Source organism: Branchiostoma lanceolatum, chromosome 5 (assembly GCF_035083965.1).
Source record: "Branchiostoma lanceolatum isolate klBraLanc5 chromosome 5, klBraLanc5.hap2, whole genome shotgun sequence".
NCBI classification, from domain to species: Eukaryota; Metazoa; Chordata; class Leptocardii; order Amphioxiformes; family Branchiostomatidae; genus Branchiostoma; species Branchiostoma lanceolatum.
Window position 1 is genome coordinate 5186592 of NC_089726.1, and position 14643 is coordinate 5201234.

The 14643-nt window shown below is 37.7% G+C and overlaps 1 protein-coding gene across 4 annotated transcripts in view; it reads left to right on the forward strand.

Moving 5' to 3' along the window:
• Positions 1–14643, forward strand: part of LOC136434560 (voltage-dependent calcium channel subunit alpha-2/delta-2-like) — a 76482-nt gene that overhangs the window by 12939 nt on the left and 48900 nt on the right. For all 4 annotated transcript variants that reach the window (XM_066427426.1, XM_066427429.1, XM_066427427.1 and 1 more), the window contains exon 3: positions 4956–5078. In XM_066427426.1, the coding sequence (XP_066283523.1) occupies positions 4956–5078 (123 nt within the window). The remainder of the gene's footprint in view (positions 1–4955; positions 5079–14643) is intronic.

Below are 14643 nucleotides of genomic sequence, written 5' to 3' on the forward strand. Positions count from 1 at the left end.
CAGAGACTCTAGCATACTTTGCCCTTAAAATCAACTTGGTTACATTGGACAGTGCTCAGTAACCTGCAAACTTCAGGCCTAAAAATCTTACGGTCATGGAAGCTCAAATACTCGTTGGGTGGTTTATTTTTCTGCTCTGTAATGTTCACCTGGATTGATAGTACAGTACCAAATGACTCTAGAGGAATGCTAAGTCCTAACTTGCTTAGTATCTGCCATCTCTAACAAAAGAAAATGGCCCGGTTAGCCTTTAAAGAATAAGCCCCCCAACAGGAAAAATGCAGCCGAGACAACATCGAAGGCCGTTAACCCACCAGGATTCAGCTCTCGGGCCATAACCAAGGATAAAGTTGGAACCAATTTCTCTAAATTGTCCCCTCAGCCCAATTCTACCTCTACGGGGGATTTCACCGCAACATTTTTGCTTTGCCAAAATCGCGATGGCTTTAATCCAATTCCATTCTGCCCTCTCTGTAGGCTTATCCCTCTGCAGAGTCACTCATTTCGTTCCGCACCTAATTCAAAAGGGACCACCCTAATCGTGACCTAACCGACAGCACTTCATAACACTGCAATCTTAAATGTTAGATAAAGTTGCGGAGAAATATGTCTTCCAGGATCAGACGACAAGTCTGAGCACAAAATCGATGCCTCGGACACCGAAAGGTCAAGTTGGCATTGATAAGTAGTAAGAAATCTAGCTACATTCATCACTTTCTTAAAAACTTCCTCTAGACCTAAAGCCATCCAGGCATACTCATTTGTCAATTTCAAAATTTCAAATTGGAATACCAGTAACAGCTTTCTGAATTGATTCCAAGATGGCTTTGTTTTTGTCTTATGCATGGGCTTGCTCAATATTGATCAATAAAAATTCACGTCGTTCTTTTGTCTATTGTTTCTTATGGGACAATACATTCATTCTTGTCCTCAGTGGTTAGGTATTGGTTTATAGGATTTGCCATGAAAATCACTATTCAGTATACATTTGTGAAACATTGAATGAATGAATGAGTGAGTGACAGACTACTGTTATAGATGTTGTTCTACTATTAGTGCTACTAAGTACCACAAGCAGTGCAAATGATAAACACACATTTTGAATCCTTCTTGTATCAATTTCAAAGTGGTTTTGGGGGCTGCTACAGAATTCCTCATCTACAAAATAATGAGTCTTTGTTATATCTAATCAGTAGCAATTGTCATTTTTTGTCTATACATGGACCACAATCCAATTGTTACACACACACATTCATTTTTAAATTCTTCTCCTGATAGCAATAAAGGGCTGTTTGGGGCTGCTTCAAATTCCTTCACCTACAAATTAAGAGTCTTTTTCATATTTCTTCTGTCAATAGAAAGTGTCATTCTTTTGTCTACTGTTTGGGTTGTGACAATATATTTGAAGGTCTTCAGTGGTAAGCTATTAAGATTTGAATTGGTTTATAGGCTTTAGTACATGTATATGTGAAATGTGAGAGTCTATTCATATATATATACATGTAGATGCTCATGTAAGTGTTACCAGTATCATAAGCCAATTGTATCATGCACGTTGCAAATCCTTCTTTAAACTGGGAGTACTAAAGGGCCATTTAGGGTTGCTACAAAATCCCTCACGTATGAAATTCTGAGTCTCTGTTATATTACTTTCAAGTTTCTTTAGATTCATAGGGACGGTAATCTTCCATGCTTTAGCTTTAGCTGTAAAAATCTTGCAGAGGCCTATATATCCCACCACTAGCTTGTAAAGTTATCGATTTGGTATGGCTTTAAAAGTTTTATCACTTACAGCGTAATACCCCTTTTCTGGATTTTTATCGACCGTTCTTTCATAGTATATACATATCCATCCGTAGCATTGAAAAGGAATTCAGAAACATAAAAGTTGGAATGATGGGATCTCAACTAAATATGGCTTTATGGAATGGTATGATATCTTGACAGATGATACCTTTTCAAAGTTTCACTCAAAACCTCATCCAATGCTTTCAATGCAATTCCCTGCTAGCTTCTGTAACTCTAAGTATATTAAAGCAAATACAAAAAGAGGAATTTTCAAATTTTACCAGTATTTCTATTATTTGTTACTGTGCCTTGGAGGCAACTTAAATAAGGAGAAGACAAATACAAAGGGCTTGGAACATTTTTTTTTATTCAACTCTATTCACTCTCTAAAACTGTCGTATAAAAGTAGTCAGCTGCAGCCTTTCCCTGCAGACTCTGCTTGCATATTATTCCAGTTCGACATTATCTTCTGACTCGAGATTCAACAAATCAAATCGTTGAAGCCGTACTGTGAGATTTTACTTGACTCTAGATAGTCTTTAAACTGTCAGCATGCTGTAGAGTATTGCCAGGTGTTTTCAGAAGATAACTATTAAGTTACAGTATCTGGCCTCGAGCCATGGGTTACTGACGGCTATACAGGGTGGTTAAAGATTTCACGGGCAGTGGGCAGCAGTTTTACTTCCGCTTTTGCTGCTGTGCAGCAAGACAGCAACATAACTCTTTTTTTTTTTTTACGTGAAGTCTCACAAAAGAAAATGAAACTATAATAGTAAACCAGTATTCACAAACTTTTGAAATATGCACTGTCACATGTTGGGAATGTAGGCACCATTGCGTTAACATTGGCGCAGAACGAGAACAAAATGACAGCATAAATGGCATTGCCTCAAGAGGGGTTTGACTGTGGTACTGTAAAAGAGAAACCCAACAGTTGACAGGAACTGATAAGGCTAGCAACAACACATACTGTGCCTTGGAGGCAACTGGTAATACTTATAGCAGAGTAATTTTTTTCCTGGAAAAATATTGCATGGGAGCACAAGGGAGTGGGGGAATGGTATGGATGTCTCCCTTCCACGGTGTGGAGTTTTTAAGAATTTTAATTTCAAGTTAGAATGGAGTAATCTTACTTAGACTTCTTGAGGAGATAGATTTTAGTCAGACAGGTCACAGTTGAAGATTGTGACCCTAGTGACCCAGTAGATCCCTGGTTGATTTAAATTTTATGCTTGTCAAAGAATCTGCTCCCTTTGGATGAGGGCGGCACACCTCTCTTCCCCTGTTGAGAAAAATCCCTGCTCTAAGAGCACTTTCCTGTGAGGTGAAACTAGGGTTTGTTACGGGTTCACGGATAGATTTTCTTCCCATGGGTCCTGTATTGGGAGGAGTTCCTTTTCTAACTGGGACCTTGCTTCCATTTAATTCCTTTGAGTCAATGATTTAGATAAAAGTGACTTTTCTTTAAGGGCCTTCCCAGCAGGGGTTTCCAAGATTATTGTTTTCTGTTGGGGCTCTGTACAGGGTTTTCCAAAAAAACTTTGTATGATGCTCTTTGGATTACAGTTTTCCAGATTCAATTTGGCTTTTTATGGATTCCATGTTTATATTTGATGGAGGCTTTATTAGGTGTTTTTTGAAGTGATGAAGTTTGGAAGGGATGGTTATATGAACATTATATTGCCCCACTCATCTTCAAGCATAGATTATTAAGCAATTATCATTATTAGTGTCTCTAAATATCTGTAGTTATACTTGATAAGATGTAATTTTATAATTTGCAATTGCTTATTGATTTTCATGCCTCAGAGGTCATGAAAAAGAAAAGAAGATTTTTTAGCCTGGAGAAAAATGATATCATACCCAGTAACTGGCCATTCCAAGAAGAGGCAGCCTATTTCTAGTTATGATGTACAGTCAGATAGAGCACACAAAAGGTGATGGCACCACAATTTCACGGCAAATAGTCCTCATCTTCCAACTGTCAATACAACACGATCCTCCATCCATCTCTGCTGATGGCTGCGCTACGGCATCAAGCGTTGGGAAATACGACGCTAACTTGATATTGACCTCTCACGGCCTTTCGCGTTATCCAAATAGACTGTTCGTCAGACAGCGCATTGATTACGTCTAGATGATGAATAGGTGAAATCATGCCAATGAAGGGAGGTGGATGAGAACTTGAGAAGTTCTATAGTCACATAATACCTAGAATCACTGTAGATTGATTCCTCTTTAAGATTCTTTTATGAAAAGTCTTACATCATACCGTACAAAGATGCAAAACCTTGATATGGATGCTAGTACATAACATAACATGTGTAGAATAGTATTGATTTGACACGATTTCAATTTTGCTAAGCTCTGTCTTCTGAATTTTAATTCTATAGTGAAAAGTCTTATTATTATACCTTACAAAGATCCATAACCTTGATGCAGATGCAGGTACATGTGTAGAATTATATTGATTTTAATTTTGCTAGCCTTCGACTTCTAAATCTTGAACAAAGTACAATTGTTGGATTTGATTTATTAATTTTACATGCCCAAATGCTCCATTATTCATTATAAAGCAATTATTAGCATATTTTCTATACTTTAACAAGAGGAAGGCATCAGCATTACTTTCAGCACTAAGGAAAGAGACCTGTATTTAAACTGTAGGCTCAATTCGAATTTGCAGGCACAGTGATTGTATCCAATCGATTGAACCTATTTCCTTCAGAGTTTCAGATTTCAAAGCATGTAATGTCCTTGACCCTTCTTTTTTGGTTATCTTTGTTAGTGCATTTTGATCTCTTGTAAATTATAACTGTTACAATGCTATGCAAGGACAGTTACTCAAGCAACTGGAAAGAAGTTGGAAATGGTCAGATGTTTCATACAGCATCTGCTGTCTTTTGTAGGTGACTAAACAAGAACTGGACTCTGACGGTTTCCAAATCTTATTCATGCTTTAGTACCTGTGTGAGCCGTACGTATCTTATTGGATGTCTAACTTCATCGATGTGTTACAGTGATATTTTTGTAAATACTAGGTTCTCTTCCCTAACATAGACATTTCTGTTACAGCCAACTCCCCCCCCCTAATTCTTTCACATCCTTACATGTATCTATGACTTATGGGTTTCACTTTTGATTGACAGTTTGTACTTGATTGACAGGCCTATGCTAATGAGGTGTCACAGGGAAGACTGAGCCTCCAGACCATCAATGGTACCAAGCTGATAGAGACTTCCACCAATGAGATGGCCAACTCCATAGCAGTCCGCACCAAGGCACTGAAGGTCAGATATTAGGCCACACCAATTTATTATTTACTTGGTTAACGGAATAAAATTAAAAATCAAAAAATGTAAATTCTTTTTAAATGCTAGATTGGAAAAACAATATGAAAACAGAATCTCAGAGGAATATTTTTACTTTTCAAATTGGTGCACACAGTTTCAGGGTGTGAACAAGGTCAGGTGCAAATTTTCACCCCAGCCTTCTGTTTTCATGATTGTTTTGGTGCTAAAATTGAAAGTAAAAATCCGTTAACCAAGAAATTAAATTGGTGTGACCTTATAATTATTTGTTCATTTGTTTGTTGATCCCTTCATTTGTTTGTTTGTTCATTCATCTATTCATTACTAGTAATGCTTTCTATAATGATTCCTCTGTAATAGGTACTGCTGTAGACTCTGTCAAACATGGCCTCACATGACTCTCTTGAACTTGTGAATATACGGGTTGCACTTCAACTTTTTAGTTAAGAACTTCTTTTCAATGCCTTATGGCAGCACTAATCCCCTTGAAACTATAATTTTCCGTGTCTAGTGACAAAGACAAAGTTTCCCCGCTGGTTTCTGTAAGATATCTTGAAGCTTGATGGTATTGTATAAATATGTTTTAATGCTGCCAAATGATAGTATTATACTACATCTGACTGCACTTGCTGCCATCTGTTTCCTGTGTGATAACCACCTACTGTCACAGTGGTGTTATCATATTCCTGTAAGGCTCACTGTATGATGTATACAGCGTCATATTTGACTATGTCATATTTGCGGTAAGCCTTGCATGTAAAGCCTCTGTAAGATATCTGAAGAATCCAGGGGTTTTTCTAGGAAAAAACTACGAGGGGGAGAGTTTCGAAGGAGACGAGTGATCAAGCGGGGGATGGTGTGGAGTTTTAGAGAATTTCAAGTTAAAATGGGGCATTCTAAAGGCTTCCTGAGGGGCAAAATTACTGTCAGACAGGTCACAGTTAAAGACTTTGGCCACATGTGACCTACTTGTAGTAGCATCCCTGGTCAATCAGATTTTTATGCATGTCAGAGGATCTGCTCCCCAGGGCACATTTGTAGTCAGGGCATAGGCGCAGCACCCCTTTAACAGTCTTTAGAATAAGCCCTGATACATGTATCTTTAAATGAATCCTTTACATTTTTTTCTACATTATGGACTGTGTATATCTTACCCCTCTGTTTTAGCAAGATATTTCATATTTGCATGATTAGCTACCATCTTGCATACATTGATGATACGCCTTAAGTTAACCTGTAAGATTTCTTTTAAACAACTGAAGGGTTTGATATCTTTTGAATGCATCCTTTAAAAAAAATCATATGATTGCGTCATCATTTGGACCTTCTGTGTAGCCAAGATTATGTCATATTGTTTTATTAACTACCATCTCGAATTAATGGTAAGGCTCTGGTGAAGCATGTGTAAGATAACTGAAGGCTCTGATCTCTTTAAAATGTGTCCTTCTAAAGTTTTATATACTATGGATTTTGGTGCCATAAAGCTCTGTGTTGTCAAGATATGTCTTATTGCATAGCAGCATAATTGATTGATTATACCATCTCATATTTATGGAAAGCCCTGTGAGGTTTTTGCTTCAGATTTGGTACTGTTTACTACAGAAACTGTACTGTGAAAATATTTATTTTTGCAGGGACTTAATTTCGTGTTTTGGAGAGGAAAGAAGGTTTCTGCTGTATTTTTAGTTTGCAGTTGGAACAATTCTGTAGTAAAAAAAAAAACAGATTTGTGGTGTTATGATTTTGCACTAAGACGTCACTTCAAAACCCTTGAAAATAAAACCACCTGGACCATTTCAAGATTTACAGTATCTCTGAATAAATGCCTTCTTTATAGGCACCCAGCGCATTTTATGAGGCTTGAAATCTGGAAATATTCTAGTTGCTGTCATCTTAATGAAATTGACATTTAATGCCACTGTTTACCACATCTGCGTGCGGATTTCTTATCAAAAGTTCTCAAAAGCAGCACAAAAATAAGCTACATGGTGATCTTTTAGTTTCACGCGCCTAGAGATGCAAAATTAAAACATAAAAATGCAAATAATTGACGGACATGCAGTCACTCTCTCATTGGTCAAACTGCTAATTGTGATGGACAGTCAGGATCAGTCTATTAGGGCTTGTATTTTCTATCAGTTTTCACCACACAACGACATCGTATCTTTGCTCCTTTAATGTCGATATGTAATGGTATAGTGTTATTGAAACTTACTATTTGTAGGAATGACTAGAAATTGGACTTTTTTTATTCCAGTTTCAAGCCTCATAAAATGCTCAGGATGCCTTTAAAGCTTTTTTAATGCTATAGACTGTAGTGCCATCTAGTTCCTCTGTGTGGGCAAGATATGTCATAATGTATAGTTTACGTAGTCTATGTGCAGATATCTTGACAAAGAAAGTCTCTATCTGGCTATAGCAAGCACTTTGTAAATCCCTCATGGTGGCCAGTCACTCTCGCCTGTAAGACTCATTGTCCTTCTTTAAAATTGATAAGGAACTGCCTAAGCCCCAGGGATGGCTTAACTGCCGAGTGGATTTCTTGTCTTCAATCTTTCGGAGCTGTCTTGGCTGGTGGTTCCAACTTGGGGAGGAAAGATAAGGCTGCTCGGCAAAGACAACATTCTTCATGTCACTTCACACAATGGACAGAGCCCATCTCACCAGTCCCCTCGAAATTCCACCGTTTAGGCTGTAGCAAGTTGGTTCTTGGTTGTTGGATCCTTGTAGGCCGTAAATGCAGCGGGCAGGCAATATATCAATCCTTGTAGCGGGCAGGCAATATTTTAAAGGAATGCTACCACAAGTCCCAAAGTCAACCTACCAGACTGGTTGATGTTTTAGATAATGAATTTTCAACTTTGATACATTTAGATGTATAAACCTTCAACCAAACCGAAAGGTAGTCCCATAGCCTTTTTGAGGCTGTAGGGGCAGTGGGTTGTTCATTGACTATGTGTAGGACACAGTATTGGAAGGTGGATGCAATCCTCTCCTTCCACTGCCCTTTACTTCCTTGACCAAAGTCAGGTACCCATTTTTACACCTGGGCGGAATGAGGAAAGTCTTGTTAAGTGCCTTTCCTAAGGGTATAACATCAGTGGCATGTCAAGGGATTTGAACCCAGGGCCTCAAGCATCTAGGCCACCCACCCTAACCATTATGGCAACATGACGCCCAACCATTACACCGGCTAAGGGACCCCATCCAAATAAAAGATTTGTATTGGTTATGGGGTAAGGCAGCAGGGAGAAATTTAACATGAAAACTGTAACAAATATAGGAACACAAAATTACCTGCTTTAACTATTGATGCCAAAGTATTAGCATTTAAGGTTTGATCTATAAGTGCTGAATAATAACATTGCAATCTTTTATCATTTTCAAATAAAAAGACTAATTAATGGAGCTGAAAATATGAGAAACAAGAAATCGAATTTGGCATTACCTGTGGTATGACAGAACATTGGCTATGATCTCAGAGGTCATAACAAAAATGTTGCAGACCCTAAAGGTTAAAGACTTGCCTTTTCTGTGCAAATCCGACATGAATAAGGTTGAATCAACTTAAACTAATGTTAATGCTGTTTCATTCCATTATGTCCATGACATCTACATGTAAAGTTAATGATTAAAACATTATTACTGACAGAGCACTAAGATTTTAACAAGCCAGTTCTATCTGTTTTCTAGATAGCACATTTTAGAATAAAAGTACATATACATGGAAGGCTGTCCAAATGACATGCTCTCTTAACTTCTGCACTCTTTCAACTGTTAATGCTTCTTGTCCTGTTAAATAACGTCAATCACTCTTTTGAATGTTTCTGCAAATGGGACATCAATGCTGCTTCTTCCTGGAAGCAAGTCCATATATGGCTAGCTATGAATCCATTTACAGGAATTAGGCCCAATGCATGTATATGGTGATGAGACCCAAGTTGTAGTATAAACTATAAACCCACTGGTACCACATTAAGTACAATAGACAAAACCATCTATCACCAAATATTACAAATGCCTTCCCTCTGACATTGCCTATGCCTCTTTGCTTATCTCAATTCAGCAGAGCATTCCCTGGATGAGAATTTATGATCTTATTAACAGGCACTTGTATGAACTCAAGCAAATTTACGGCATGTTCCTTACAAACAATATCGACAGTGACACATCAGCGCATTATAGCACAGAAAGCGCAACAGATTATTTGTGAAAAGCCAGCATCATGTTTCATGATTTCCCTATAGGGATATTAGAAGGTTTCTTGCGGAGCGCTGCGGCGTTGATTTGTGTGGTGTGATATCTGCGTGGCGGGGACAGATCAACCGCGTCTATATTCACCCTCCGGAGACCCTCCCGTCTTGCTGCGTCAGTTTCTCTCAGATGCAGCACCGGGAACTGTCGTCGGTCGCTCGGGAATCGTTTTGAAAGCACCAGATGTCACTGAAATTATAAAACGGTTTACTGTTCATCAAAATCTGTAGCTAGATTGATGGCTCATTCCCCATGTCAAGGATTAGTGAGAAGGGTTTGAACAGCCTCCTGGTGGCTGAGAGTGGCTGTAGCAATTAATGTAAGGGAAAAAGACATTTTACTGTACCAAAGCTCTTAAAGTCTTAAAAATGTGTGACAAACAGTTTACATCTTGCAGGAGGGGTTGAGATGGAAAAGATGAGCTTTCTCAATCATTTTTCCTTTGGTTTAACAGACTAGTAGGTATTCAGCAAAACTTAGTATTTATTGCATTATGATTAGGCCTAGAAAGAAAAATTCTTTTTCTCTTTACCCAACAACCCTAGCAAAAATTTGCTGACAGTATCCTTTTTGGATCTACATATACCATTGGCAACGGACAAAAGATTTTGATTTGAGTTAGGAAAGCAATGTGGAATTGTTTTCCAACATGTTCCCCTCCTTTCTGTGGCAATAGTAGGTATGATTGAAATATGATTAGTATGAAAATTCCTGAAATTCAGTTAAACGTTTCCCTTTGTGGCTGGAAATCTAAAAAAAGGGGGAATCCTTTTCTTCACGACCATAATTCGAAACACAACTGTCAATGTGTTCTGCAGCTGTACATCTTATATCTGAGGCCCTGCTTTAGATCTTCATTAAGAGTGAAAATTGTACCACTGTCGCATTTCAGTTAGAAATATTTGGCCACAAACAGATAAAAATTATTGCAGACAAAGCCGTGAGGGTATATATAATTGTAACAGTTGTTAATCTTAGAATCCCCCGCTCTTTTGAATTTGCTAGAGCCATCGACCTATCAGTCATTGACCCCATGTTCGCTACAAAAATCCTTGAGATCAGAACATGAAAGCAAATCCTTGATGCTGATTTCATCGACTGTCTGCTGGATTGAATAGTCCTTGACCTGTGCCGGAGCGCAAACATCACAGAGGCAATCTCGTCAATGTTTGACCCAACATCGTTGTGTCATGGTCGCAGTATCGATCGCCAGGCTGAGGAGGCAATGATTAGTATATCAGACAGACACTTCAGTAGTGGTACAAGTTGACTGAAAAATGTAGTTAGGAAGGTAGTCCCTTTAATAGCCTTTTTGAGGCCGTAGAAGTAGTGGCATGTTATATCCACTGTGTCTAGGGCACGGTGTTGGAATCGATTGCCAAGCTGAAGAGACAATGATTATGTTTATCAGATAGACACTTCAGCAGTGGTACAAGTTGACTGAAAACGGTAGACAGGCACTACAAAAGGTAGGCAGGTACTACATGTACTAGGTAGTCCCTTAGCCTTTTTGAGGCTGTACATGTAGGCAGTGGGATGTTGTATCTACTGTGTTTAGGGCACGGTATTGAAAGGCGGAGCACATCCCTCTCCTTCCACCACCTTTTACCTCCCCACCTGATGTCAGATTCCATTTACACAGGGCTCGAAATTGTGGGTGCACAATGTCATGCACCTGTAGCTGTGTGCACCCAAAATTGGAGCTGTGCGCCTAATTTTTGACTGTGTGTGCACTGGTGCACCTAGACATTTTTGTACTCTATAGGGTAATGGTTCATCTAGTGTACTCCAGCGTACATGATATTCTTGAAATGTAGGTATCAAAAAAAGCAATATAACCTTTTGTTGTACTTTATTTGATGTATTGCTTGGTTGAAATGTGAAATCTGGATAGAGTTACAGAACTAAGAGAGGCAGTAGCGTCAAACTTATGTTTTGTTGACATTAAATTTCATTTTATGTGGTGCACCCAAATCTTTTTCTGTGCACTTATTTTTTGGGTTGGGTGCACCAGTGCACCTATTTCCCCCCAAAAAAAATTTGAGCCCTGCTTTACGCCTAGGTGAAGTGGGGGAGAGTGCCGTACAGTGCCTTTGCCAAGGATGCAACGTCTAGCCAGAAATAACCGTGACCTCTGTTCCTCAAACCTTGCCACTCAGCCTTTTGACGACATAAATGACCTTGTTTTTTTTTAATGTCTTTTTATCTTGTGCAAGTTTGTCACGTTGTATCAACTCTCAAGGCTGAAGGGATCAAGAGAGCTGGTACAGAATAATCCCCTTAATCCTTTTTTATCAACTTGGAGAAATTGACTTAGAAGTCATTGAAGTTTTGATTGTAAAGCTAGATTCTATTTGTCTAGTATTATGTAAATCCTGACTGTTTCATTGTGCAATACCTTTGGAAGGATACCTTAAACCTTCAACAAGGACATCTAGTGATGCCAACACAGAATTTTCTGGTACCTTGTTTGTATGTGGAGGTAGAGTTACTTTGAGTAGGATCAGTTAATGTACTAATTATATCATAAGTTGCATGTGAATGGGGCTAATAACCAGGATTGATTAGCTTTGTTTTCCCCATCAAGAGTACAAATATTTCTCTACAACAGAACTGAACGTTTCAATTTGTTTTTCAGAGTGTTGATAAGGACTACTTTACATATCCAGAATATAACTATAAATATTTATATAGAAAACAACAGTTGCTGACAAATTTAAAGTTCCGCAGGGCCAGATGTAATCCTTCTTGCTGGAGAGAAATGTGCGCTGCGATCCCCTCATGCGTCACGTACGGCGTCCCACGCGGCCAGATTGTTGCGATTGAAGCGGAAATTGAAAGCTTGATGGTGATGATATCGGCAGACTTCAGTTAAACGTTCCCTTTTGGCCCGTATCGGTTTCATCAGGAACGTTATACAATCTATTTAGTGTTCCATCAAATTCCCGGGCTTTGGTCCAAACAACAGTGTAGCTGGGTGCACACAAGGTTACAGAATATAGGCCTGGGACAAAAAATAACCGCAGTAAAGAAAACAAATAGACTGATTATAATCATCTGAAAAGTTTGAAAACTTATTTGAAATTTGAGCTAGAGGAAATGAAATTTGACAAAAAATAGCTCTAGCAGTACTAGGAAATGGAAAAAATTTAGGAAAATCATTTTGTGAAGACAGATTTAATTCTTTTTACCGGTAGTCTGAACTGTTGAAATATGTTGTAAAATGCTGCTAGTTTAAGACTGTAAGGAATGCGTTCAGCTAGAATTAACACTTTGTGCCTAATACAATGTAACACCTGATATGCTCTAATACGTTTTAAATGAAGTAGGAAATAAACAAGTTATAAGTTAAGGTTAGGGAAATGTTGCAATATGCTACTACAGTTTGTGACTGCAAGTGATATTTTCAGCTCAAACTTTATATATACTTTGTATTATACCAAATGAATCTTTCTTACATTGAAGTGTTAGATTCTAGGGCTCCCTTGGAAATCAGTTACTTGTTAACTGAAGGGACTACCCTAAAGATTAATAAATAAATAAAATAAATAAATAAATTAAAAGATAGTATTAGAGGTTATACCAATGGACAGTTACTTGATTACCATTTAAATGCCGATTAAAATTCTGGACAAAACCATTTTGCACATACTGGCTTTCTATGTGTTTTATAGCATGTAGATTATACCAGAGTATCATAGCTAGACAAGTTAATTCCAGATGAATGATGTGCATTTTGATTAATTCACAACATGTAATATTCTTTTCAACCTGTTGAGAGTGTAATGTAACTGACAGCATATTAGACAGGGGTAATTGAAGAGTGTGTCACTTTATGGCAACCAGTCACAATGAAGAATATGCTGCTTTTGCTAAGTATATATTTTAAGGGCATGAAAACTTTTTGTGCTTAATATGAATCTTGACAGGTAAATTTGTTTTCTTAGTTCTCAGACAATTTTAGCCAAAATTCAATAAAAATGTCGAGATAAAAACAGGGGGCTGGAGAAAAAGAACTGAATATATTTCATTTTCTGAAATGTGTGTTTCAAGGTGCAGACTTTCTCCTTAGGCGACTCCAATTTAATTTCTTGGTTAACAGATTTTTTTTTTAAATTTTAGCAACAAAAAAAATGAAAACAGAAGACTGGGGTGAAAACTTGCACCAGACCCTGTTCACTCCCTGAAATTGTGTGCACCAAAGTAAAAACTTTCCTCTGAGATTCTGTTTTCCTGTTGATTTTCCAATCTAGCATTTTTTTAAAATTCCGTTAACCAAGAAATTAAAATGGTGTGGCCTTAGACTCTGTTTGCATGTTTATTTTCCAATTACTGTAACAACATATTTTTCCTTAAATCTGAGAAACAACAAAGCAAGATAGAATGGCCTCAGAAGAAAAATGCCCTCAGTCCTTCCCAGTTTGCTAATGGGTAAGAATTATGGTACAGCCAAGAGTTTTAATGATTTACGATAGCTGACAGGAGCTGTGTAGGTATTAGACATTAAGTCCTGTTGCAGTAACTTAATTGCTGCAAGCCACAGGCAACCACAATTGCTCAAATTATTTGTTAGATTTACAACCTGTTCTATGAAGTATTAGTATTTGCCTAGGCGGAAGCAATTATTTGATTTCACGATCAATAGCTTCCTCTGGAAATTGGACAAAATTGTTGTTTGGTCTTGTTTCTATTGATGTTTGGAAATTCATTGCAATTTGAAGATTTATAGTTTAAAGCTTTTTTATGATGCAAATATAGATGTGATTTAAACTTCTTGCTACTAAGGTTGCCTTTTGGATCTAAAATTGTATCTTTCATGGGGTTAGGCAGCAGGGCCTAGGAGAATTACAGTTGCACATGCATAAACAGGGCTTGAAATACTGGGTGCATAATCCATATGCACTTTTATGCACCCAAAATTGGACCTGTGCAATGGTACCCCAAGATATTTTTCTAAGTGATAGGGTAAAGGTACAATGATCGTAGACTAGTATACGAAATATTCTTTAAAGAAAAAGCAATATAACATTTGCTGTAATTTGTTTGATGTATAATTATTACTCATTAAAGTTTATAGAATAACAAATTGAGAGGGTTTGTAATTTTGCTGACATTCTACTGATATTGTGCAAATTCTGTGCACCCGAATAAAAAAAATATGATGAATACCAGACTTGTTTACAGTAACATTAAGAATTTACTTGCTGTGGCCTTAAACTTACTCTAGAACCTGTGGGTTTGTGGACTCAAGCATTTTAAAACTCTGCGAAAACAACAAATCAGAGTTAAG